This window comes from Puma concolor, chromosome A2 (assembly GCF_028749965.1).
Source record: "Puma concolor isolate L17-30 chromosome A2, mPumCon1.1.hap2, whole genome shotgun sequence".
NCBI lineage: Eukaryota > Metazoa > Chordata > Mammalia > Carnivora > Felidae > Puma > Puma concolor.
Window position 1 is genome coordinate 48,487,722 of NC_141668.1, and position 27,532 is coordinate 48,515,253.

General features: G+C 40.8%; 1 protein-coding gene across 3 annotated transcripts in view; it reads right to left on the bottom strand.

Annotated features, from left to right (window-relative positions):
• PLEKHA8 (pleckstrin homology domain containing A8) overlaps window positions 1–27,532 on the bottom strand; it is a 63,262-nt gene that overhangs the window by 12,558 nt on the left and 23,172 nt on the right. The window contains exons 2-13 of one of the 3 annotated variants that reach the window (XM_086693499.1): window positions 26,817–26,933; window positions 25,419–25,574; window positions 23,913–24,037; window positions 20,383–20,541; window positions 19,356–19,396; window positions 17,468–17,622; window positions 15,426–15,585; window positions 14,949–15,034; window positions 10,494–10,552; window positions 9,574–9,663; window positions 8,831–8,901; window positions 7,615–7,722 (exon numbers count right to left, since the gene is read on the bottom strand). In XM_086693499.1, the coding sequence (XP_086549625.1) occupies window positions 7,707–7,722; window positions 8,831–8,901; window positions 9,574–9,663; window positions 10,494–10,552; window positions 14,949–15,034; window positions 15,426–15,585; window positions 17,468–17,622; window positions 19,356–19,396; window positions 20,383–20,541; window positions 23,913–24,037; window positions 25,419–25,574; window positions 26,817–26,933 (1,235 nt within the window). In that variant the 3' untranslated portion in view covers window positions 7,615–7,706. Of the gene's footprint in view, window positions 1–7,614; window positions 7,723–8,830; window positions 8,902–9,532; window positions 9,664–10,493; window positions 10,553–14,948; window positions 15,035–15,425; window positions 15,586–17,467; window positions 17,623–19,355; window positions 19,397–20,382; window positions 20,542–23,912; window positions 24,038–25,418; window positions 25,575–26,816; window positions 26,934–27,532 lie in introns of those variants that run through there. The other 2 variants (XR_015245906.1, XM_025929539.2) reach the window with 2 other exon arrangements.

Sequence of the window (27,532 nt, forward strand, 5' to 3'; positions counted from 1 at the left end):
CGGGGGAGGGGCAGAGAGAGAGGGAGACACAGAATCGGAAACAGGCTCCAGGCTCCGAGCCATCAGCCCAGAGCCTGACGCGGGGCTCGAGCTCATGGACCGTGAGATCGTGACCTGGCTGAAGTCGGGAGGCTCAACCGACTGCACCACCCAGGTGCCCCTAATAATTTTAATTACAAAAAAATCTGAAGAACAAAATGACTGCATGTTGTTCAAGGGATGTGTTCCTGAAGGCTTTGAATAATATACGCAAAATTCAGAACAGATCCTTCCACAGGAGTAAGTGCATTCTCGGGAGGCACAGGTCTACGTCACCACAGTGCACTTATATTAACGCTCCGTTTCATTTCTGAGCAGCGTCTCCAGTGCTCACAGTACTTACTCATTCCTAAATGACAGCACAGGGGGTCACGGGGGTTGTCTGACCTCATTCAGCATGTTTTATCATATCTAAGCTTTATCCCACACTTATTTATTTCCATGAGCTAGTTTCCGGACTGATACAAGTACTACCACCATTTAATCAATGTTTAGGTGACATTACAATAGGATGTAAAAATGTTTCAAATTATAGCAAGAGCAGATGTTAAAATAATGCAAAAACAGACACCAAGGCCACAACCACCATTTCATGTGGTCAACAGCAGTGTGGTTCACAGAATCCTGCCAAAGGGTATCAGGTATCTGCATTTTACTGGCCAAAACAGTGCTGCCATGTGGCTGTAGCTTAAATGCATCTTACAATTTGCTCAAGCCCTCTAGCTTTGAAATTATGTAATTCGTGTCAACTTTTATTTTTAAAACTTGCATGAGCCTTTCTTAATACTTGTAGCATATATTACTATCAATTTTATATAATTCAAGTTTGCATAAAGTACAATTTATATTTGACATAAAAGACTGTACATTTGAAATCTGATAGATTTCTCTGGTTATCTGAAGTTTTAGGAACAGGTGGAAATGCCAGCACCCCGGCTGGTAAAGCTAAAGCAGAAATGATAAAGAATTACTAAATTCAAGTATGAAGAAGACTCTTGTGAGCAGTCTACAGGAGAACGGAAGATTAATTTTGGTTTTTTTTCGGGGAACAGTCTGAATAGACTTAGGGCATGCTCACAGATACAAGTCTTCAATCTCAGCCACTCTTAAAATCTGATTCCCTAAGGGGACAGATGGTATCAGGGACATTGCAGGTGGTCTATGAGGCTTTAGTGAAGGAAGGGTTGCTGGCCTACTAAATGTACAGTGCAGATGGGCAGAAAATACCAGGCACAGCCTCTGAGGTACATCAGGAAGAGAACCAACTTTCCAGCCATCCTTTCCAAGGAGCCATTCGGGCCGGCAAGTCAGCGGACAGGTCCGCGGGTGCTCCATCCTGAGGTGAGTCACAGGGGTAGGATACTGGGAACACTTCAGTTCTTGTGATCTTAATCCAGGTGAAGAATTAAATGCCATTATGAATAAACAGACGGAATTCAACGATGTTCAACTCTGCCAGTGGATGTCCACGATGGGACGAGGGTCTACCAATGCCCACTGGGCAAGGCAGGGGAAATCCTTAGGTGATTTAAAATCAGTCAGTCCACGGCCCTCAGGAAGTTACCGGACTTATGAGAGCCAGACATTTGACAGAGTGTTATTATGTAAACTGCCAACTGCTATAGTAAAGATCTGTGTTCAGTTCTTTCTGTAGGAACACAGAGAAGAGAGAGAAACGAACCCAGCCTGTGGGCATGTAGACAAGGAATTCTCCAAAGGAGTCCCAAAAGCTGGCGAGGGCAGAGAGAAGGGTGGCGGCTGGGGCCGCAGGGAGCACCAAGGAACTGTGAGGGACGGTGGCATACTGTGCACAGGGGAGCAGTTCGCTGGGGCTGAAGATCACTGGGGCCGAAGGGTGAGGGCCTTTACATGCCGTGCCAAGGATTCTGGATTTCCCACTGGAGGCACAGTGGCGCTTCTAAAAAAATATAACACCTAACTGCTTGTTTCTAATTTCACAAGTAACTCATGCTCATTGTTGAAAAGAAGGAAAACACCCAAAGGAGGAAACTAAAGAAACCTATAATCATGCCTCCCAGAGATAACCAGGTGGGCATTCCGGGGGGTTCACTCTCTTAGTCTTTTTTCCTATACAGACTGTGTTATTTTCTCCTAACAGTCGTGACCATTCTGATTTGGAATTGTGGTCAGGGAAGTAACAAGGTGAGATTTACACTTCGTTATGCTAGGCCGCAAACACAGCCGTCTTGGTCCTCAGTCTCGGGCTCTAAAGCACTCCTGGCTGGACAAACTGCCTGTTTACAAAGGCTCGGGATCCAGTGAGTGCTACACCAACCTCACGGGCTTACACCTTTCCTACGCTTTGCTACTTGAGTCAACCATTTAAAAAAGCCCAGAAACTCGACTTCGTGCCACCTTCCTTAGGACAGCAGGAAAACACGGGTGCCATGAGTCCCAGTAACGTGGGCGGTCTGGGCTCAGGACGGGGGAGTGTTCGTGCACAGCAGCATGATCTGTGTCCTCCCGCCCAGCCCTTCTGGAGGCAGTTGCCTTGCTGTGCCCACAGAGAAGAACTCTGCCGCTGGGTAAAATGTGGGCCGGCTAGTCTAACGGGAGAAGAAGGAACCAGAGAATCTGGGCTGGGTCCCTTCCCAGGTCCAGGAAGAACACTATTGCAATTTTAAACCAACAAATGAAAGACAATTCGTTTAAAAAAAAAAAAAAAAAAAAAAAAAAGTCTTGCCAAAGTCCTTAGCTGACTTCTAGGGCTGCAAATATCCCTGCCACGTGAGGCTACATTAAAATAAAATGAAGTCTAAGCCTGACCTATTTTGGTTACCTAGAGAAGATTAGATAATGAAACACATTAATCTTCACTGTAATATCCATTCATTATCATAATGCATGTTCTATAACCTGGAAGTATTTTTGGCCTCTGAGAGACATAAATGATCCCCTTCTCCCAGATCTTTGAGATGTGTCAGTTCCTCAGAGACTGAGTCAAAATTTCTGAGTAGGAAGCCATGACAATCACCTTGCCCAATTCTTTTCCTTTTACAAAAGAAGAAACAGAAGACCCGGAGAGATGGTGATTTGCCCAAGATCACAAAGCTAAAAGCGATGAGAACTGGGGCCTTCTTCTTGTCACATTAAACCATTCTGCTAAAAAACTAATGTGTACTCTTTGTGAAACAAAATAATGAAAATAAAAAATGTCCTTTTTCCAGCAAGAATCAGAACCTTATTCTGTTTATGGAAATAAAATAAATCCGATTTCTTTACTGGTAACTCAGAAACTTGCCGAGGCATTTACTTATTTTTATTTTTCTAAAAGATTTTTTTTTGGGGTGCTGGTGGCTCAGTCGGTTAAGAGTTCAACCTCGACTCAGGTAAGGTTGTAAGTTCAAGCCCTGTATCGGGCTCTGTGCTGACAGCTCAGAGCCTGGAGCCTGCTTCGGATTCTGTGTCTCCCTCTCATTCTCTGCCCCTCCCCTGCTTGTGCTCTCTCTCTCAAAGTAAATATTTTTAAAAATAATAAAAGATTTTATTTTTAAGTAATCTCTACACCCAGTGTGGGGTTCAAACCTAGAACTCTGAGATCAAGAGTCGCATGCTCCACTGACTGAGCCAGCCAGGTGCTCCAGAAATTTGCTGAGGTATTTAGTGATTGATTTTGCCTAAACCTGTTATAGCATGCGAGAGAGAACAACTTTTCCCTTACTGTTGGTACACGCTGTTCTGTCCAGGAACTGAGTATGACAGTTTCTCTACTGTCAATCTGTAACTGGTTAAGAATTTGTCAAGTTACTTCGGGTTGTAAAGAAGACAAAGGAGAAATGCAAATCTAAGTTTTAAGAGAGATCGCAAAAAGTATATAAGCAAAGCCGGGAAAGGTGGAATCAATCATTCACTGAGTTTAAGAGATGACAATCATCTTAGCTCTGCAAATGGACCATGCTAGCCAGTGCTTGGCAAGAATCAGGAACCAAGAGAGGTTGGAAAGTGAATAAATCTGAAAAATAATACTGAATGAATTTGTATACAATGTACAGTATATGAGTTTAACACTTGCAGTACAATCCTCAATACTATTTATAGACACATAAATGTACAGAAAAATTATAAAAACGCATATGACCATAAATAGCAAATTCAGGGTGAAGATCTTCTCTGGAGAATATAAGGACTAGTGGGGTCAAGGGATACATGGGTACACTATAGAACTATTTTATGTATTTGGTCAAATGGTAGATATTTGCAAAATGTCTGAAATATTTATGATAAAACAAAAAATAACAAAAAACTAAGCTACTAGGAGAGTACTGAATTCTTTATAGTGACCAAGCCTCAGACAAAATGAATGTATGAAGGAAAGTCAAATAATAACCAATGGACAGAAGTGAAGCAAGTCCCCAGAGTTACCCCTTGTTAACTCTAGGCATTATGAAGACAAAAACATGCATTGTAAGCCAAGCCTGCCATTCAAGAAAGGCACAGGCTGTGAGTAGTTTGGGAGAGGGCAGGATTTGATTCCTATTTCACGGTATTTTCAGAATAACTAGTCAAGTTATGATTTGGTGCTAAATATCAGATCACGAGTTCTGACTTTAGCTCTCTCACACAGCTCTTCTTGCCTGTAAAAGCCTTTCATATTAAACACACAACTGAGCACCCTACTAAAGTTTTTATTCTGGGTCAATGTCTACCTGACATTGATGGAATCATCCCGGGGTGAGGGATGTGGCAATATGCTATCCCGTTTAGGGGACAGTGCAGAGCATATAACATAGTATAATGGTACAGGAATGCCAGAGCAACTTTTCTGCCTTCTACTTACAAGGAGGCTTTCCAAAAGCTCATTTTGACGTGGCATCTGCGAACGGAGGAGTTCAGCTATAGGGTGGACCATTCAACACATCTGCCTTGTGGACCTAACTCTTCCCTTAGAATGAACTCTAGAGAATGCCATAGGGCATCTACGGGTTCAAGAGCAGCCCTTGACACGAGACCATCCGCTCTGATCATTATGACAGGAAATCCAAGTAATGGTTCAAATGCAAAAGGGGGCAGTATAAGGCCTAAGGCCTCCAGATGCTGGATACTCAGTCTAGGCCACAGAACTTCAGCAATATAATGACTATACTTACATTCTCCAGAGAGTTAATACATGTCAAGGCTTCCAATGCGTCATTTAGGATTTTATGTATATCACCCCCACCCCCATTTATTTTTTCTTTCTTTCTTTCTTTTTTTAATTTTTTTTTTTAATGTTTATTTTTGAGAGAGAGACAGACAGACAGAGCACAAGTTGGGGGTGGGGGGCACAGAGAGAGAAGGAGACAGAATCTGAAGCAGGCTCCAGGCTCTGAGCTGTCAGCACACAGCCTGACACGGGGCTCAAACTCACAAGCTGTGAGATCATGACCTGAGCTTAAGTCGGACGCCCAACTGACTGAGCCACCCAGACGCCCCTGTATCACCCCCCATTTTTTTTTTTTTTTTTTTTTTTTTTTAAATTTTTTTTTTTCAACGTTTATTTATTTTTGGGACAGAGAGAGACAGAGCATGAACGGGGGAGGGGCAGAGAGAGAGGGAGACACAGAATCGGAAACAGGCTCCAGGCTCCGAGCCATCAGCCCAGAGCCCGACGCGGGGCTCGAACTCACAGACCGTGAGATCGTGACCTGGCTGAAGTCGGACGCTTAACCGACTGCGCCACCCAGGCGCCCCATCACCCCCCATTTTTAAGACCACTGAGATCATGTAAGTTTTATGAACATTTACCTCAAAACCTGTCTTAAGCAGTGTTTTCAAATTTGGGAGTACTAGTCAAGATTTATCCGTAATTTATCCCTACTATCTTGCTGTTTCTAGATTAGGAAAACTTTCCTGTCATTGGACAACTAGCTAACTATCACGAAAAGGAGGCAAAATTAACCGATTAGTGCTATGGCACTAACTTCAGCACTTTTATTTCAGTTCATTGGTTAATCATTCAGATGCAATCAAAATTCACAAATAATCAAAATGTAGCCTAGTGACAGGTACCTTTAACATCCTAGCTCTAGATGAGTGGGTCCCAAACTTTATCATGGATTAGAATCACCCGAAGGACTTGCTAAGTGCCCCGTGTCCCTGGAGTTGCTGTCAGCAGGTGTGGGTGGGGCCTGGTAGTCTGCATTTCTACTAAGTTTGCAGGTGATGAAGATGCTCTCCTGGGACCACTCTGAGAACCACTGATCTAGATTGGAGACCTTAGGGAAGGTACTTTTCCTATCTAGACCTCAGTTTACTCACTGTACAAAAGGAGTATCTGGAAGATTAAATGAAATGTTTATCAAGAACCTGGTGCCATTCCTACACTGTGTGCTCTGTAAATAGTAGCTGTTACTACAATGATTCACATTCAATTTTAGAACTTAAAACATGGAAGCTAATTTGCTTATACAAATATAGGCATATACCCTCTCTTTTACCTATATTCCTAAATTTCAGACAAGATATCAGTTCTACTTATAAAGGTAATGCTTTCAAAATGAGAAGAGACGCGGTTAGCCCAGAAGAAATTCGCATCAAGGAGCCTCTTGGCTCAAAGTAGCTAGTGTGTGAACCCTTGTTATAAAACTATTTGTTTGCTCAGAGCTTGCTGCGTCTGCATCTAGAGGGGAGAGTGGGTTGCTTAGAGGAACTTTCTCTTCATACTGAACAGCAGCAGGAAACTAGGGAATTCCTACAAGCAAAAATATGATTTAAATCATGAAGACTTCTGAAACCATCTTGAACATCAGAAGGAAAGTCTCAAATTTACAGCCCTCTTTTCCTTCCCATTGAAAACTGTGCTGAAGGGGAAGAGAGGGAAGGAAAAACTGACTTTGGTTTTGAAGCAGCATTTCCCTTTCTAGGTTGCCCTCTCTTTGGGAGGGCCCAGATTCCAAATCAAGTAAAAAGTAGGGGAGAAAAAGGGCGGATTCAGGGGCGGAGGTCAGCAGAAAGGGGGATATCCTCGACTTCCTCCCTACCTCCAGGGGGCCAAGCTTCTCTGTTTTCACTTGTGTGTCCTGTAAGCAGTTCTCTTCCGCCTCCAGGAGGGGGCTGAAGGAGGCTAGCACTCCCCCCGCCCCTCACGCAGACAGCCGCAACACAGCAACAGCATCATGTGACAGGTGGAGCCCGCCAGGCACACTGCTGAATCCCACAGCTTCTGTATTTCCTGCAGTGGAGGAACCTACAAGTGTGAAATTTCCACGCTAGGAAGTTCGCATAGAGAGAAATTTCTGGTTTGGCACCAGAGCTTTGTAAAGTTTTCATTTCTGATTTGGGACAAATAAGCCCCATTTTCTGGCAGGTTATCAACTTCATACGTCATGATGATGAAAATATAAACAAGAGAAGCTATTTTCTATTAAGTGTTTATTATGTGCCACTTTTCTAATCTTTTTATATGCATGAACCTGTTTAATCATTACGACAACGTTTTTAGGGAAATGGTATCATCATCCCCATTTTATAGATGAGGAAACCGAGAAAGAGAAAGGTCAATAAATTGCCAAAGTGGTGCTATCAAGTGGTGGGATCCAGACAGCCCAAGATCTTAATTTTTCCAAAAGTCATAAAGTTTTGTGGGAGAAATGAAGACTTTTGAGGCAGGGGGCCCAAAGTGATTCTGCTTCCAGATCTTTTGTGGCCTTAGCATGTATTTTAATCTCTCAGAATTTGGGGTACCTGTAAAATGGATTGATATGAGGATTAAGTTGTCTAAATTCTTCATAAAGTGTTACAAAAAAACCCAGCTTTTTTTGTTTCATGGCACATTAGCAAGTTTCTAGATAGGAAGGCCTCAGAAAATCACATGGAGGGCAGAATCCCTCAGGACTCATGGCCCAGAGGGAAGATGAACAGAAGGAAGAGCTCACTCCTGACACTGACAAAATGTTGCAGGAAATACTGGCTCCCTTTCCCAAACAGAAGCATCTAATACACTCATTTCGTTATTTATAATCATGGCTACTTAGAGCTTGACCACATACTCCTCTACATCAAAATAATATAGCACTTCAAAGTAAGATGGAATTTCAATCCCCACTCCCCACCCCTCATGCCTCAAGGCCGGCGCTGGGAGAACTTCCTTTAGGCTGAGAGTGAGAGTTCAGTCACTCTGTCAGGAACACTATAAGGATGCTTCCGAGTCGTTAGTGTTTTCCAAAACTAATCTGATAGATCCACCACTTATCTACCCACCCACCCAATGTTTACTAGGCGCCTACAATATTCAGCCACTGCATTAAGATGCTGGAGATACAGGCTGGCCTCCTTTGACCATCTTAGTCTCAGGTCTACCACTACGAACACGAGGCATTTGAGGACTATAAGATGATGATGATGATGATGATGACGACGACGACCACCACCCATCTTTCATTTCCCTCCAGGGCAAATTCCCCAAGCCCTCTCTGTTATGGTCTCCAAAACTAGCTTCTCTGGGGATATTGATTTTATAGAACTATACTGTATTTGAAGATTAGGAGGAACTCACTTCTTGAAAATATTACACTTTCCTATTAAGAGATGGCTCTGCATTGATTCAGCTCTTCTTTAAGATATACTGATTTTTAATAAGCCAGATCTAGATTACCAGGTCACAATCTCATGGGTTCTTTTTTTTTTTTTTTAACAGAGCATATAAGAAACAGACAATAATAACAATGAAATAGAAAAGAAACCAAATGAAATCTGGAAAAGCAGAAATTTCCCCTATTCCCAGTCTCCTCCTCTAGGGGTCTCCATTCCATATCCTATTCAGTGGATCAATCAAAATGTAAAGGACACTTACTCAAGGCTGTCTGGATATCCTTTTCTCCATTTTTCACTTCTGTCAAAAATCCTTTCAAAAATTTGAGACCTCTAAAACAAAAGAGAGGAAGAAATATTATTTTCAACGTCCACTATGTTGAATGAGTATAAAGAAATGGCAGATACCAGCTTCTTCAATATCTTGGACACAGCAACAGAGGTCAAGTTACATAGCAGTTCTTTCTTCCCTGTCATTTCCCTTTAGTTTGTTCTAGACCCTTCTCATCTGACATACGTAAACAGTGGTTTCCAAAATGTAGTCCCAGGACCAGTGGCTTCAGTACCGCCTAGGAACTTGTTGCAAATGCTAGTTCTGGTCCCCCATTTCTAGGCTTAATGAGTCAGAAAGTCTGAGTTTGGACTGGAGCAATCCGCATTTTGAAGAAAGCCCTCCAGGTGACTTGGATGCTGCCAAAGTTTGTGGCCCACTGACTTAAAGAGAACCAATCAAGTCTATCACCCTTTAAGATTCCTATCTTACATATACTGTTAATATTAACAATGTTTATCATCATCAGAAGGGAAGGACAAAAAAGAGCTGGTGTTCTCTTCATCAGGCCTTCTAGAGAAGGCTACTGGGTTAGATCCCCCACTCAGAAGCAGTCTTTGCAGGGCACTTTTTTTGCTGGTAGCATCTCAACTGAGCTGGATTTCAACTGCTGCCCCATCCCAGCTGCCTCACCTCTTCAGCCACAACAGGGCTTCTGTAGCTGAGTTCCTAACCTGGGCTACGTCTGCCTCCACTTCATGCAGCACTATCTTCTGGAGGGTGGTGAACTCTTCCTTGTTGGTTATATACTTCTGATTTACTTTCTGCAGGAAAATCAGGGAAACAATCTAAGTTAAAAATGCTAAAGCTATCAAGTAAATCAGTATAACATGGAGATGCATAAACTTGTCAAGCAGGCCTCTAAGAAATCAAAACAAATTAAGCCTCTATTACCTTTTTCCTTATGTTCTCAAGGTAATATGTTTTAGTTGAGAATTCTGTTTCTTTTATTAAAAAAAAATTTTTTTTATTTGAGAGAGAGAAAAAGTGAGAGCAGGGGAGAGGGGTAGAGGGAGAGAGAGAAAGAATCCTTTTTAAAAAATATATTTATTTATTTTGAGAGAGAGAGACAGACAACAAACAGGAGACGGGCAGAGAGAGAGGGAGACAGAGAACCTCGAGCAGGTTCCACTGTCAGTGCAGAGTCTAATGTGGGGTCTAACCCACGAACTGTGAGATCATGACCTGAGCCAAAACCAAGAGTAGGACGCTTAACCGACTGAGCACCCAGGCACCCGGAGAGAGAGAGAGTAAAATTAAGCAGGCTCCATGCCCAGTGCAGAGCCTGATGCGGGGCTTGATCCCATGACCTAAATTGAAATCAAGAGTCATATGCTCAACCCACTGAGCCACCCAGGCACTCCTTTGTTTGAGAATTCTCATGAGGCTTAAGCTAGAATTAAATAGTCTCAAGGTTTTAAAAATACTGTTTCTAAAGTATTTTTTTTTCTGCCTCAGAACCTTTCTCACAGCTGGCCTGTACTTTTCATCTTGAGTATAAGGTCAACAATCATGTGTTTCTGAAGGAGATTTCATGCACTACTCCCTCCAAATATATGATATGGTCTCTGTAGAGACAAGCTTGTACACTCACCTTAATATTTCCAACAAGATCCATTTTAACAGGAGCAAACACTGTAGGGCCAAGTTTGTCTAGAAGAAAAGATTGAAAACATCTTTAAAAAAGCAACGATTTCAAGTGGAAAGTATTTTTTACAGTGACAAAATTTAGCATGTTTTTCCCCCCCCAGTTTTTTTTTTTTTTGCTTTTAAATCATTTTCCAAACGTAAGTTTTAAAGGCTTCTAGGATACTATCATCACTTTTTTCCATTACACACCATTCCGGGGTAACTATAATAAGGTCCTAAGTAAGTGTCAAGTGAGGATAATCTTATACGTTCACAGTGCATATTGTAATCTTTACGGCTGCATTGTCCAATATGGCAGCCACTAAATATGTGGCCACCTATCACTTGCAATGTAGCTATTCCAACTTGAAATGTACTAGAAGTATAACATACTAGATTTCAAAGACTCAGTATCAAAAAAAGAAGGCAAAACATCTCATTAGCCATTTCTTTATATTGATTACAAGTTAATATTTTGGATATACTAAATTATATAAAATATATTAAAATTAGTTTAAAAAATTAGTTCACTTGTTTTGTTTTACTATTTTCATGTGTTTGCCAGAAAACTTAAAATCATATATGTGGTTTGAATATTTCTGTGGGACAGGAGCAACTAAAAAAATAACGAAGGGTAGAGGTAAAAAGCCAGAAGAGAAAAAATAATGGAATTCTAAAAAGCACCTGATTGATCCAAGAAAAAAAAAAAGAAGGAAAGAAAGGAAGAAAGAAAAAGGCAAGAGGCAGGGACAAAGATAGGTAGCTAAAAAGCTAAAATAGGAAATAAAACAGAATAATAAAACATTAATTGATTGGCTAGAATTTAAGAAGGGAACAAAAAGAAACAAGGAACAGATAGAACAAATAGAAAATAAACAGCAAGATGATAGAAATAGCAAGACAGTAGACTTAAATTCATCCAAACAATGTAATTCACTATTATTAACAAAAGTACAGGAAAAAAAGATACAACTTCAATAAACACTGAAGATGTATTCTATAAAATTAACTCACTCATGATTATAAAATATTATAAAATACACAAAAGTCAACTGTATCTGTATGCTGTCAATCAACAACTGGAAGATGAAATACTTTTTACAATGGCATCAAAAATCATAAAATTCTAAAATTTATTCTTAACAAAAATGTATAAGGCACCTACACTAAAAACTATACAAAACATTGTGAAAATAAAGACTTAAGTAAATGGAGAGAAATAGCATGCTTCCAGATTAGAAGACTCAAAGTTGTTTAAGAAGTAAATTTCCTCCTAATTGGTTTACAGATTCAATATGATCTTAATCAAAATCCTTTTCAATAGAAATTGAAAAGTTAAAATTTATATGGACATGCAAAGGACCTAGAATTGCCAAAACAATCTTGAAAAAGAATAATAAAATTGGAAGACTTACATTATCTGATTTCAAGCTTTAATATAAAGGCACAGTAATTAAGACAATATAAGTATTAGCATAAGAAAAAATAAACAGATCACTGGAACAGAAGACAGTACAGAAACAGACCCACACCTAAAAGGTTCACTGATTTTCAACAAAGTGGCCAAAATAATATAAAAGAGAAAATAATGTTTTTTCAAGAAATGGTTTTTGAACAGCCAGATATCACAAAGGGAAAAAAAAAAGACTCTCAACCCTTACCTCACACCATAGAAAAACTAAGTCCAAGATGTATAAATGTAAATATAAAATCAAAACTAAAAGGTATAAAAAAACTCAAGAGAATATCTTCATGACCTTGGATGTGAACAAAGATTTCTTTCTTTTTTTAAAAAAATTTTAATGTTTATTTATCTTTGAGAGAGAAAGAGAGAGAGAGCACGAGCAGGGAAGGAGCAGACAGAGAGGGAGACACAAAATCCGAAGCAGGCTCCAGGCTCTGAGCTGTCAGCACAGAGCCCAATGTGGGACTCAAACTCACAAACCGTGAGATCATGACCTGAACCAAAGTCAGACACTTTATCGACTGAGCCACCTAGGTGCCCCATAAACAAAGATTTCTGAAGACACCAAAAGCACTATAAAAAGAAAACAGATACATTGGATTTCATGAATGTTAGAAGCTGCTCTTTAAAGACCTTAAGAAAAGAAATAGGCAAGCCACAATCTGGGGGGAAACACTCATAACACATGTCTACAATGACATGTTTTTGAGAATATATAATGAATCCTTACAATTCAGTAGGAAGAACATTAGTCAACTTAAATTTTTTTTTTTAACGTTTACTTATTTTTGAGACAGAAAGAGACAGAGCGTGAGCAGGGGAGGGGCAGAGAGAAAGGGAGACCCAGAATCCAAAGCAAGCTCCAGGCTCTGAGCTTTCAGCACACAACCCGATGTGAGGCTGGAACTCACAGACCGTGAGTTCATAACCTGAGCCGAAGTCAGACACTTAACCGACTGAGCCACCCAGGAGCCCTGAACATTAACCAACTTTTAAAAATGGATTAAAGATTGGAAAAGACTTTACAACGAAGGAGACAGCAAAGGCCAATAAATTATATTAGAAAATGTTCAACATCATTAGTCAGCAGGGAAGTCAGGCCACACCAAGATGGACCACTTGGAACATGAAGATTATTTTGAGTGAAAAGCAATCAAAACCCAGCAGATTCAGGAAAAATTCTTTACCTTCCCCTTGATTGCCTAAATTTACATTGGAAAGGAAAGCCTGTTCCAGGAAGAGAGCAATTAGCAGATTCCTCTTTACTTAAGAAACTTATCTGCATAACAGCACAGCCTTGGTTTTCCAACCATCTCCTTTCACCTTCCTACTAATGATCTTCCTCTGTTTTGTATCCTGTCCCCAGACCCCTGCCCCTTTCCTTAGGTCAGGATGTCATATACGTCTCATGTTGTCTGTCTTTGAAATTTCATGTCTGTGTGGATTTTCTGTATGTATGGAATTACATTTGATTTTCTCCTGTTATTCTGTCTCACGTCAATCTGATTCTTGGGCCAGCTAGAAGAACGTTAAGGGCATAAACTTCTTCCTCCCCAACACAAATTAAAGCCACAAGGATACCTAAACACTCACAGGAATAGCCAGAACCAAAAACTCCAATACCACCAAGTGTTTGTGAAGATGTGAAGCAACCAGAATACTCCTACATTGCTGCTTGAAGTGTCTAATTGTGCAGTCACTTTTTATAAAGTTAACCAGATGAATCCAATGAATCAGCAATTCTACTCCTGGGTATTTACTCAAGATATGAAAAAATATGTTCACAGACACAATATTCAGAGTGATATAATTTATAATAGCTCCAAACAAGAAACTACGCAAATGTGCATCAATAGAAGAATAAATAAACAAATTGTGGTATGTTCATTTAATAGAATACAATTCAGCAATAAAAGGGAATGAACTACTGATACATGTAACAATAAGGATGAAAACATTATACTGAGAGAAAAAAACAGATCCAAAAGAGTAGATAATGATTCCCCTTACATGAGATTTTAGGAAAGATTAGCAAAACTGATCTATGGTGACAGAAATCAATAAAATGGTCGCCTTGGGGTGCTGAAGACATTCTAGTCTTGATAGGGATATGGATTACATAGGGGTGGGTGTGTTTGTCAAAAATCACTGAATCATAACACTTAAGTTCTATGTAAGTTACATCTCAAATTCAAAAAAGATACACAAAATTTAAAAATGTGAATTAAAAAAGATGCACAGCTAAATAGGTCATGAAGCAAATTTCAACATGTTAGTGATTCCTGGTTCTACTGACTCTATATAAAAAGTTGGGGCGCCTGGGTGGCGCAGTCGGTTAAGCGTCCGACTTCAGCCAGGTCACGATCTCGCGGTCCGTGAGTTCGAGCCCCGCGTCGGGCTCTGGGCTGATGGCTCAGAGCCTGGAGCCTGTTTCCGATTCTGTGTCTCCCTCTCTCTCTGCCCCTCCCCCGTTCATGTTCTGTCTCTCTCTGTCCCAAAAATAAATAAATGTTTAAAAAAAAAAAAAAAATTAAAAAAAAATAAATAAAATAAAAAGTAAATGTAATTTGGAGTTAAATTTATACATACAATTTTTAAGCCCTTGGAAAAAATGTTTTAACTGGTAAAATTTTTTTCATTATACCAATGGATTTGAAGGTCTGTTCCTCTACTACTTCCACTCTTGCCTGCTTTTAAGTATGATTTCTGGAATACAAAATTCCTATTTTTCCTTATACTACTTTGTGGTCAACGTTTAATCACAAGCAGGAATAAAACGGAAACGTGGAATAACGCTTAAGGTCACACAGTTTTAACGTACGTGGCTGGTGACATGCAGAAATAGCTAAGAAGGGTCACTTCATTGTACATACAGTTCAGGATACTTCTGCAAAACAACAGCAGTGAGACAGATTCCAGAGACTAATGAATTCAAGACAAACGCAGTAACCTTACCTAATACTGGAACCACAGCATAACATGATGCCAAGAATGCTTCTGTGGGAATGCCACTGTCTTCCAGAAGTTCAATGTCACTAAAGCTAATGATACAGAGTGATATAGAGGAGGAAAGATTGAAAATACAACATTAGCACTCTCTGCAATTCAGAGGTAGCCATGAAAACAGCTGCCCCTCTGTAGGGCAAGTCACTTGGCTTGATTTCAGTGATTGCTTTTCTATTATAAAATGGTGCAATAAAATCATTTTCCAAAGACAGTCTATGAAAGCAAGCTAAAATTTGTTCAGAGTATAGTCTCAATTCAATTCCTTCTCATCCGCTGCTTCAGACAGGTGAACAGAAAAGCACACACGTGGTATAGCATCTCCTCTATTCTGTGATAGTACGCCATCATCTGAAAGGAGCACCAGGATTGACTTCCAGAAGGGAAGCTGGTGTCCAACTGTCAGTGACTTTAGAAAGTACATGATACCTGGTATTCATGGTACTAAAGAAAGTCGGGATAACTTCTTGGCCTTCTTCCCAGTGGGATTCTGGAGAGCTACTTGAGGAGTCTGATCCAGGCTGTGTCAAGCTGCTGTCATGATTTCCCAGGTTGTCCTCTCCTTCTTCCTTCATGATCTCACCTTGGACTGTGAACAGGAGATACTTATTATTTATTATAAAATTTAACACACATTCAGTGAATATTTCTAAAACACGGAGTAATATACAGAAATAAAAATCAGTGAAATACTACACAGACACAGACACACACACACAACACACATGCACGAATTTGGGTTTAAATACATGTAGATTTGTAAACTTTTCACTCAACAGTTTATCATGAATATTTTCATTATCATTCAATACTTTTTAAAATACCATTCTAATGGCCATATAATATTGCATCAAGCTCACGTGGATGGCACGTGGTTTTTAAAATTTCAGTGTTTATAAATACTGTCGATCCTCACTATTAGTGTATTCTGGATTTGCAAATTTGTATTCTTGACAAAGTTTATCTGTGATCCTAAAACCAATGCTTGTGGCACTTTTGCAGTCATTTGTAGACATGTGTACAGTGGTGAAACATTTGAGTTGCCTGATATACACGTTCCCAGCTGAGGTCAACCAAGGTGACAAACTGCCTTCCTGCTTCAGTTCTCACACCATACGTGTGTGTTTATACAGGGTCACGCTTTGTGCGTTCTGTTATTGATTTTGTTGTTTGCAAGTGCCCCCAAGTGCAGTGCTGTCTCGTGCTCTGACGTGTAAGAAGGCTGTGACGGGCCTTATGGAGAAAATACATGTGTTAGGTGAGCTCCATTCAGGCACGAATGAAGCACTGCCATTATAGTACTGCTGACCATGGGTTCAATGTTAATGAATTAACAATACATATTCAGTAAGATGTCTTTAACCAGAAACACACATAAAACAAGGTTATACACATTGATCAGTCGACGACCAAAATGTGAATAGGGGTTTGCAGGAACCTAACTTTGTATTTCCCCTAAGAGCAATGGTTCAGTATCTACTAACTCAGTGTCTACAGTGACTTTATAACTACCATGAATAATGAAAATCACTGTAATGTCATAAAGAACATCCCCATCCACAGATATTTGTCCCTAAACTTGACTATCCCTGAAGACAAATTCCTAGAAGTAAAATTATTGGGTCAAATAAATTACAGTACTGTTTCCACAGAAATTCCCCTGTCTTTATTATTTACTCAAGGGATAAGACATCAGCACTGTGTGGATTGCTTGCCTCAGATTATTAGCTATGAAAACCCTCCTTCTTTGACCCCAGCTCATCTGGAAAAAAACAGGGTCTTTGTTATTTCCGGGGAGATGAGCAAGAAACTTATTTAAAATTTTATTTCCAAAATAATTATTAAACACTTACAACACAATTAAAAGCTCTAATACAGTTGTCTTGGACTGATCTGAAGTTGGTTTTAGTGGTTAGAGCCAAGGCAATTAGCAAATTTGAAAGGGCGGCATCACTACAAGCTCTGACCTGAAGTGTAGGACTCTGGCTTGAGGGACACAGAGAAGGCTGGGTGAAAACCTGCTGGTGGTTGGTGAACGGTGATATCCGCAGGCCTTACCAGAAACCAGGAGGACAGCAACCTGAACTGCCATAACTTTATACTCTGTTAGGTCTGACATCATAGTTTAAGTTCAAAGGATCTTGAGACTTAGAGCAGAGGGCCAGTGAAATCCTCATATTCTCTAAAAAGTCAGCACAGACAGCTGCTGCCCACTGCTGCTCGCTGCAGCCCACGAACATCACAGAACAGTGAACAGGTCAATTCTCCTCATTCTGCCTTCTCAACACTGGGTCAGATGGGCTGGCACAACGTTGTGGAGTGACCTATGTTATCCAGCTAATGTCTGCCTTAGGCACTCCTAGCACATTGTCTTGAGGCCAATGCCTCAAGTGTCACATCATGGATAAAGAATCAAACTCCCAAGATCCTACTGTTCAATGGTTTGCTTCAGACTTTACTTTCATTTTTACCTGTTATATTATCGTCTATATTTTCTTCACTTGATATGCTGCAATCTATCTCTGCAGGTTTCAAATATAAGCTCTTATTTTTCATTAGGATTTCTTCATCATCATTGATTTCCATATGTAAAGATCCATTTTCACAACTGTTTAACTCCATTTGCCTGAAATTTTTTATAAGGAAAAAAGGCAAAAAGTCCAATTATTTGGTCTTAAATAGACTGTACAGGTAGATCTTGAAAGAGAGGAAGGGTTCACAAACACCAACTACTTTTAACAGTGATTAGAAACCACTATTGTTGGGGCGCCCGGTGGCTCAGTCGGTTAAGCATCCGACTTCGGCTCAGGTAATGATCTCGAGGTCCGTGAGTTCGAGCCCCGCGTCAGGCTCTGCGCTGACAGCTCAGAGCCTGGAAACTGTTTCAGACTCTGTGTCTCCCTCTCTCTCTGACCCTCCCCCGTTCATGCTGTCTCTCCCTGTCTCAAAAATAAAATAAACGTTAAAAAAAAAAAAAAAAAAAAAAGAAACCACTATTGTTAAATCGGCCAAATGTCTCAGCCTCCTACCTCCAAGGCAGGTATGTGCCTGTGACGGAAGCAGGCCTGTCTGCCAACTGGAGGTCTGAAATCAAAGAGCCGTTCCTGGCTTTCCATGGACCCTCAGTGGATTCAAACTTCCTGCTCCCCACCAGCAACAGGAAACAGTCATTGACAGCTCTTTGGTTTTCAATCAGTTTTCTACACGGACACATTAACAGTTTTCTAGCTTTTCTCAGCTTCTCCCTGGGAAGTTTTTTCTCTCTCTTCAGCTCTCAGAATCACTGGCCACTCCTACCTGTTCGCCTACGAGTTAACTGTCCAGAAGCTACATGCTGTGGTCAGGGGAGAATACTCCCTAAAAAGTTACGTGTGACAGAAAAGAAGCAGGAGAACACAGGATACATCCTGAGAATAGGCTGCTCTTTGGGGTGACAGGAAAAGTGTTTAACAGGCAAGTAGAAGAGCTGATTTTGTTAAAGGGACAACCATGATACCTTATCGTTAAGTGATTATATCTAGCCAAATAAGAACAAAAATATTTCCTTCTAATAAAAACAAAGACAAAGGGGCTAAGCTATTTGACTCCAGGAAAAGTATTTATTTTTTAAAGAAATGCCATATTTCAACTTAGCAATTAAAAATGTAGGAGTATATTAAGGAAATGTCAGACACAAAAAATCTACAAAGATGTTCCCAGTAGAAATATCTAGAACAAGAAAAAAATGGTAACCAAATTGGAACAATCCTTGTACTAAAGCAAACAATAGTATACAAAGAGATGAAATGTTAAGTAATAATTTGAAAGGACAAATATACGGAGTAAGTCAAAATACAGGAATGTTTATATAAAATAATAACTGAATAAAGACCCCAAATAATAAGAACACAACTATGAAAATGTGTACTTTTTTTCTAAAATCAAAGGATCATTTAGAGGAATAGTTTAGATTTTGATATTAAGTTTTTTATTCAACTTGTAAAGCTACCTAAGCTTTTTATTTTCAAATAACATAAAGTCGTACTGTCTTTTCTGGATAAAAGCACACTGAAGTCAATGCCTGGCTCCTCCACGAGAGGCGGTTCCAACCCTCGGCACACTAGAGTGATGAAAAGTTACTACATGTGGAGGGCAGATTCATCCACAGATGAGGGAGAATGCAGACATCTCCCTGGGCAGTCAGAGCTGAGTGTAAGATCTGCATGGCTTCAAGCTCACCCCAAAGTGGAAGATGAGATACTGTTTCCTTCTGGCACCACTTCAAATCATGATCAGCATATTTTTATTTCTTTTAAACCAACAATAAAAAATTACTTTTTTATTTTTAGAAAGAAGAAAAAACCAAAAGAGTTACTGTACCTTTCCAATGAATTATGAATCGGTATAATAGGATGTTTCATCTTTAAAAGAAGCAAAAAAATGAAAGCTTCGTGTTAAATTTCCAACAGAGCATATTCAGAGTCTTATCACATATAAAAGTGGTAAATATGACCGTAACATAACTGCTCCACTCAAAGGAATAATCTTAGATTGTTCCCCAAAGGGAGTCATTGATCTCAACCAGTCCTCTGTATTTTTTCAAACAAGTGTACCCAAATTTCTAAGGAAAAGGAAGATGGGTCTTTTGAAGGATCTAATTACCATAGCCAAACTTTTGGTGGTTGGATTTCTTGTAATTAAGATTCTGATGCAGCACCGTTTCAAATACTAGAAGTATAAACAGTATGGAGGCTCCTACCCTTAAGGTAATTTCAATACAGAGTAACGCTAAAATAGGGGCATGCATAGAGGAGAAGCTCCTAGACCAACTTACGGATTCAGGAAAGGAGAGATTCAATCTTGAAGGATGAGGAAGTACTAACCAGGGAAAGGTAAGTGAGAAAGAACAGCATTCTTGGCGCTGGGAAATGGTGCAAAGATGTCACGGGGGGGATATATGTTGTTAGTATGTTCAGCCAGGTAATGACAAAGAGGCTGGTGGTGTGAGAAGGGGTTAAGAAGTTCTGACTTTAACCTTTGGCGATGAGGAAGGCATGGCGTGGCTTAGGGTGAAGTGGTCCAGTTTATACTGCATGAATGCAAATACCATCGGCTGCCTGGAAGGTCAGGGTGAAAGCAACTAGTTAGAAGGCAACCACCAATCTTGGCAAGATTCACTGGATAAGGAGGCTGATAAGAGGCTAGCTACATCAGAGGTTTAGGTGGTAAAACTGCCAAAACAAATGGACATGGGGGACTGAGGACCGAAAAATGTAAGTGGACATAAAGGGAAGTCTACTAAAAAAGTGTCTTTCTCAGTCACTAAAGGGGGATGGATAACATTGTTCACTATATCATTTTTAACTTTTCCTCATGCCCTCCTGCGGCCAACTGAGCTGGCCTTTACCTTGTTGGACTTCAGCATGGCCAGCTGCGGTGAACCTGGCGGAGTGCGATAGAGCAGTTCAGAGGTGAAGGCTGCATTTGCGATCTGCATGCATTCTTCCAAAGTCTTCAGAAAAGTATTGCAGGTTGATTTCAGCAAAGTTCCCACATCAATTCCCTCCTATGAAACAACGAGAGTGGAAGACTCCTTTACCTTGCCAAAAAAGAAAGAGCCCAATTGTGGAATGTCCTTAGAGGTTTTTATCCACAGTGTAGTAATAATGTACCCACCTATTTTGCTGGACAAATATGTACATCAATTACAAAAGAAAAATAGAGAGTGTGTCCACTTTATCTACTAACCATAGACAAGCCTTATCCTCAATCTGACCCTTCAACACTCACACCCCCTACTCCAGATGAAGGCAACAAATTTCTTCAGTTCCACAGTATTAGATGCTGGAACTGTGCCAGGTGCTGGGCACAGAGCCCTCAGGTCTTATGTAAGGGGGTGGCAGGCATGAAACAGAATCACACAGACTAAAGAACTGTGGAATCAATGGAGAAATGTCTCCCCATTGAGTAAAAATGAGGTTCTAGAAGAGAAGCATTAGAAACCATAAATTGTTTACTTTCAAATGAGGTTTTTGTTTTTGTTTTTTCAATATATGAAATTTATTGTCAAATTGGTTTCCATATAACACCCAGTGCTCATCCCAAAAGGTGCCCTCCTCAATAACCATCACCCACCCCCCCTCCCTCCCACCCCCCATCAACCCTCAGTCAAATGAGGTTTTTGGATTTCAGTACAGATGAGTTTGAGAAGTTTTAGCAACTGTAATTCTTTTGAACATCATTTTTCTTCCAGTTATTTTACTTGCTCAGGGTGTTTTTCCTGAATATTGGTATTAGTAAGTTGTTCAGGAAATTGAGGTCATACCCCAACTAGAGAGTACAGTAGACACATCTAGTGGTATAAAAGAAACTAGATTGGGCCCAAGATGGAGTCGCTCATGCTAAGCCTCACGTTAGCGACTCAAAATCTCCAAGTTTCTATGCTTGGTTATCCTAGACAAGGCAGGCCTAGGGTCAAGCGATCAGCACAAGGTACCTGACCCAGCTCCAAGATTTCCCTTTGCTCTACATGAGGAAAGTAACCTTGCTTTAACTAATCAGCAAATGTCCAGTAGAACTTCCTTGTTCCTGCTCACTTTGGTCTATAAAAATCTCTAGCCCTGTACAGCTTTTCAGAGCTCCTTTCTATCTGCTAGATGGGATGCTGCCCAATTCATGAGCTGCTAAATAAAGTCAGTAAGATTTTTAAAATTTACTCAGTTGAATTTTTCTCTTTTAAGAGTAGCCTCTGTATTTTCTTCAATTTTGTATTTCTAACAAGCTAGCAGGTAATTTTACTGGTTGTGGACCACTATGATTCTGACACTGATTATGAATGCATGGGTTTTCTCATACCACCAAGCAAACCCCTGACAGCAGCTGGGTGTCTACAATTCAACTAAATTGTGACGCTATCTACCTGAAGATCAGTGTCAGATTTCACAGGGTAAGGGCTCAGTCCGGCAGGGCTGCTCCACAACCCCCACTTCAGACACCAATGTCAAGTCCAGCTTGTCCCCTGTGCTTCTGACTGACCAGCTACAGACTGGAGGTTCCAACCCCCTCCTTTCAGTTGACTAATTTGCTAGAGCTGCTTACAGATCTCAGAGAAACATCTTACTCACTAGATTGCCAGTTTATTAGAAAAGGATACAACGCAGACCTGGGAACAGGCTCAGAACTTCCACGCTCTCTGATCACTTTCACTGAACCTTCATGTGTTCACCAACTCAGGGGCTCTCTGGACCCTGTTCTTGGGGTTATGGAAACTTCATTTCATAGAATATTGATGAAATCATTGGCCACTTGGGATTAAACTCAATCTTCAGCCCCTCCTCCTTCCCAGGAGATGAGGGTGGGGGTGGGTGAGTGGGTCTGAATGTTCTAACCCTCTAATCACAGGGTTGGGTCCTAGGTCAACCAGGCCTCTGGCTTAGGCACTTTAAGAGAAGTCTCCTCAACACAACAAAAGACAACTTAATCATTCTCATCACAGGAAATTTCAAGGGTTTTAGGATCTCTGCCAAATACATACTTCTTATGAAGACCAAATATATATTTTTTATTATAAATCACAGTATCACAACCATAGTTTCATGAGCAAGTTCCCAAGGCACCCTTGAATTAAAAATTGTTATGTTCACATTTTCCCTTCCCATTAGATCAGGAGGGCTTCCCCACCTTGGCGCGACTGACATGAGGGGCTGGCTCATTTTTGTAGTGGGGGAAGAAGGGGGAGAGCTCTCCTGCTCACGGCAGGATGTTAAGCAGCACCCTAGCCTCTATACGGTGGATGCCAATAGCACTCTTTCAGTTGTGACAACCAAAAATGTCTCCCGCGGGGCAAAATTGCTCTGGGCTGAGAATCACTGCTCTGACCTATAAACACCCCAAGAGCAGGACTGAAATGTTCTTTTGGTATCCCTCTCCTCCCCTCCCCCAGCACAGCGTCTGGTACACAACAGGCAGTTGCTGAATGGATAGGAGAACCCAAAAGGAAGTGAATGAAAATGAGTTAAATCACCCTTCTTTAGAAACACTGAAAGCACACATACCACTAGTAACATAATATTCTTCTACTAAAACCATTAATTAGAATCCGCAGGTTCTTCATTTTGTAGGCACTACTGTTTAGATTATAATTACTCTGAGAGTAGAACAGAGACCCTCTGGGGGTAGTGTGAGCCATTCAATACCCAACACCAGACAGGTCTTCTAATATATTTTTTAGGATGAATGAATGACAGCTTTATTAATAAACATTAAAAATCACAATCCTTACTGACAATGGATGGAAAAGAAAGCTGTGTCTCCATCTCTGAAAGCACTAGTCTGTACTAAAGCAACAATTACTATTTCACCAATAAAATCCTGTTACAGGGGTGCCTGGCTAGCTTAGTCAGTAGAGCATGCAACTCTTGATCTCCGGGTCGTGAGTTCAAGCCCCATGTTGTGTATAGAGCTTATGTAAAATAAAATAATAAAATAAAATAAAAATAAAATAAATAAAATAAAATAAAATAAAATCTTGTTAGTCTTATCAAAGGTGACAGATACACATTACTGAAAAACATGATGCTGGCACGTTAGTTGCCACACCTACAGAAGTAGCTGTGCTAGACAGGTAAGGCTGTATTTTAAAAAGTGATGCAAATGGGCAGAAGCATATTTTAGTACACCAGCAGCAATGTTAAAGGTTCCAAAGGGTATCAATTAATCCTGAATTCATTCTGTGAAGGAAAACTATATGCCTCCATAAGCTGAAATGCATTTTTTGGTATCCCAAAAATGCACATTTCTTCTCTCTTGAATTTTGTTACTTTTTCCTCCAAAAAAATAGTAAATTCCAAAACAGTCAGGGATTGTGTGAGAGTAAGCATTACCTGTAAGCAACATCTGGCACTATTTTTCATGTGGCTAAGACAAGTAATATTTTACCTCAGAATTGGACACACCAATTGCGGTCACTTCTTTTGTTTTATCTACTTGCTGAACGAGGAGGTCACAGTAGAGTCTTAGTTCCGACATTTTGGTTTTCAAGTTTTCAGTGTTTTCAGCAAACTCTAAATAATAAAATGATAATAATGTAATTATCAGGATAAATAAACAATTTACTAGTTAGCATACCATGGAGTGGAATATATAACCTATATCTAAAGTCAGATGTTTATGGTATGGGTTATAGATAAGATGTGAGTGAAGATATGAGGGCAAGAAAAACAGAATAAAGAGATTTCTGGTCTTTTGTAATCTATATTATTTTTGGGGCCAAGGTACTGAATGATCACCAGTACAGGAAGAAGGACACAGCATACTTTTTATCCCTTAATGTCAGAACTGGGAGCAAAGAGTCAATGGTTCAGAATTTTGGTATTTGCTACAGTTTTCCCTATCTGTAAAATGGGGTCATAGCTATCTACCTGCTAACCGTGCTCAAAACTGGGAAACTGTTCTGTAACGTGCAATTACCACTAATGAGATGGCTTGTTAATTCACAGAACTGGTTCAGCATGCCACCTGTCAAAGCTAATGACACCCTCTGTGCACCTGCTGAGACCTCATTAGCACAGTGCTCCAGCTGCTCCCTCACTGAGGGCTCAGGTAGTCATTATCACTTCTGTTTTTTGTCCCATGAAAAAGCTGCATGTTACAACCCGATCTGAGTCAAAGCTGACAGTGTCTAGAATTTGCTCCTGAGTTAGCATTAAAAAACAACCAAGGAAGAGGCCATTTTACTGTGTCTACTTGAAGAGTCAAGCATATCTGCCACACCTGTCATGAGAAAGAGGCCTCATCTCCCGCCTATCTCTCTAGGTGCATATATATGGGTGGGGGGCTGGGAAGGTGGTGGTTAGGGCTGAGGCACTCTTCCCATAGTCCACATAGAAAGCTGTGCCATGGTTCTCAGGAGACAACGATGTCAAGTTAATGAGCATTAAGCAGCAGCAACCCGGCAATGAGTATCCATCCCACCCCAGGGAAAGGGAGGGGAAAGTGGGGTCCTACTGCAGAAAGTGCCCTGATCCAAGGCTCAGCTATTCTTTACCAAAGGTCAACTCTGTGCCAGACTGGGTCCTAGACAGTTTAGTATAATGATGAATCCTACGGCAATCCTTCTAATGTAGACTTTTACATCTTTTTAAAATAAGAGGAAGCTGAGAGTCAGAGAGATTAAGTGACCTATGCCAAGGCCGAAGGCCAGTACCTAAAAAGCCATGATTTGAATCCAGCTGTATCTGGCTCCAACGCCTGTACTCTTTCTACTATGAGATGCCAAGAGAGAGAAGTTAGATACAGACTGTGGTTTAAATTCCAGATGTATATGGCCTTTGCAGGATATAAAAAGCTGGCTAGGTGGTCAGAGGCAAGATACAAATATGGGAACCCAGAGATGCCAGTGGGTGATTCCCAAGCTTCCCAGACCACAGAACAATCGATACTTGCCTTTTTCCTTCTGGGTCCTACTGTCTGTTAGGCAAGCCTTGGCTGACCCCAGGGCTACCAGCCACCGCTGTCTCTCAGCCACGCTTCTGGCCTTCAGGTAGAAATACTGCTCCCCAGGGATTATCAGGTCCATGCGCGTGTTATCTACAGAATGAACTGACAGCAGGCAGAGGGAGGTCAGAAGCTTAGAAGAGCTAGGGTGCCTGGGTGGCTCAGTCTGTTAGGCGTCTGACTTTGGCTCAGGTCATGATCTGACCCCACGTCGGGCTCTGTGCTGACAGCTCAGAGTCTACAGCCTGCTTTGGATTCTGTGTTCCTCTCTGGCTCTGTCCCTACCCCGCTCGTGCTCTGCCTCTCTCTCTCAAGGATAAACAAACATGAAAAACAAATTGAAGATAAAAGAAACTTAGAAGAGCTCTATCTGGTGCCCTACCCTACCCAAATTCCTGAGCTCAACTGGTGCCAGTCATTAAAGGCTTTGTCCAAGGGGGGATGCCAGCCCTTACCATCTCCCCTGTTTATTTATCTCTTTCTAGGTGCCTCTGCTGATGAAAAGGAAAAACCTTGGCTGGCTCCAAGGTATCACCAAGACTAAAAAAGAAGTACTCAATTCTCCTTATCATAATAGAGATAGAATCTCTCTTTTGGCTTGTGTGTATACAGTATGCTGCTCTGAGGCCAGAAAGGCTTGCATGCCCGTAAGTAAGGGTGTGCCTCTGTACCTTCTTGGGTTTATTGGAAAGCAATCAAGAACACACTATTCTTCCTTTTCTACTGTCCTTCACAAGTTAGATCAAAAGTGTGAGAATTGCCTCGGAGACCTTCAGGAGAAGAAATAAGCAAACCACACTCTCCTTCACCCCCTACCTCACCCCAAAATATCCTTCTAATCTGTTTTGAAGCCTCATCTTCTCAGCATGTCTCAAGATGTCTCCAAACCAAGAAGTAAAGGCTATTTGCAGGTCTTTATGTGTTTGCTTGTTTTAAGTAATGTGTGTTTTAAGTAAGTAATGTGTGTTTTAAGTAAGGTGTGTGTGTGTGTGTGTGTGTGTGTGTGTCCTGATTTACACACAGAAGTGTTTGATGCTGCAGTAAAAAGACTTGCATAAACTTTGCAAAGAGTCCCTGGCTTCAGGTGAGCAAGTGAATCAAGAATGAGCACTAGATGTGTGGTGAAAGCGCGTTGCTCTCATTTATTTTGATACATTTTAAACAACCTCCCTGTAAAAATTGTCTGCAGTTTTAGGTCTTATTTGTAGGGCTTTCTTTTGGGACATAACACTATGTATCTCTGTACTACAGGAATAGCAGAGAAAGGCACGCAGAGGCCAGTCCTTTTTTTATTTTGTGGGGGAGACAGAAAGAAAAAGAAAACTTAGAAATGCCTTGGTTTCTCACCTTGAATTTCACAGACCGCCATCTGGATGCTCCCTTTGCAACCTTTCCAGGCATCTTCAGGAGAATCATAATAGGATAATATCCCCCCACAGAGAAGGAACCATCGAGGCTGCCAACCTGAAAACAGAAGCAAGAGCAGGTCTCAATTATGGCCTACATGTGAGGTGCCTCTCAGGACACAGGAGCGGGACCTGATAAAGAAAGCTGGGTCCCAGCTCCGAGGAGCTTAAATTCCAGGGGAAATTCTAAGGGAAAGAAGTAGGTTAGAAAATACCAGTATGCGTGATCTCATTTTTAAAATTAGAAACAAACACCCATAGGGGCATATATTTTTAGTCACATAATGTATAGAAGTCTGCAAGGGCCAGGAATATAGTGATGATTCTGATGATAGTTAATAGGATTACCGATGATTTTTATTCCTTTTTCCATTAATGTAGTACTATTAATCTTTGATTTTTAATTTTCTTTTAATATTTATTTTTGAAAGAGAGAGAGAGAGAGAGAGAGAGACAGAGTGGGAGTGGGGGAGGGCAGAGAGAGAGGGAGACACAGAATCCGAAGCAGGCTCCAGGCTCTGAGGTGTCAGCACAGAGCCTGATATGGGGCTCGAACCCACGAACTGTGAGATCATGACCTGAGCCGAAGTCAAAGTCAGACACTCAACCGACTGAACCAACCAGGTGCCCCTGATTTTTAATTTTTTTTAAGGTAAA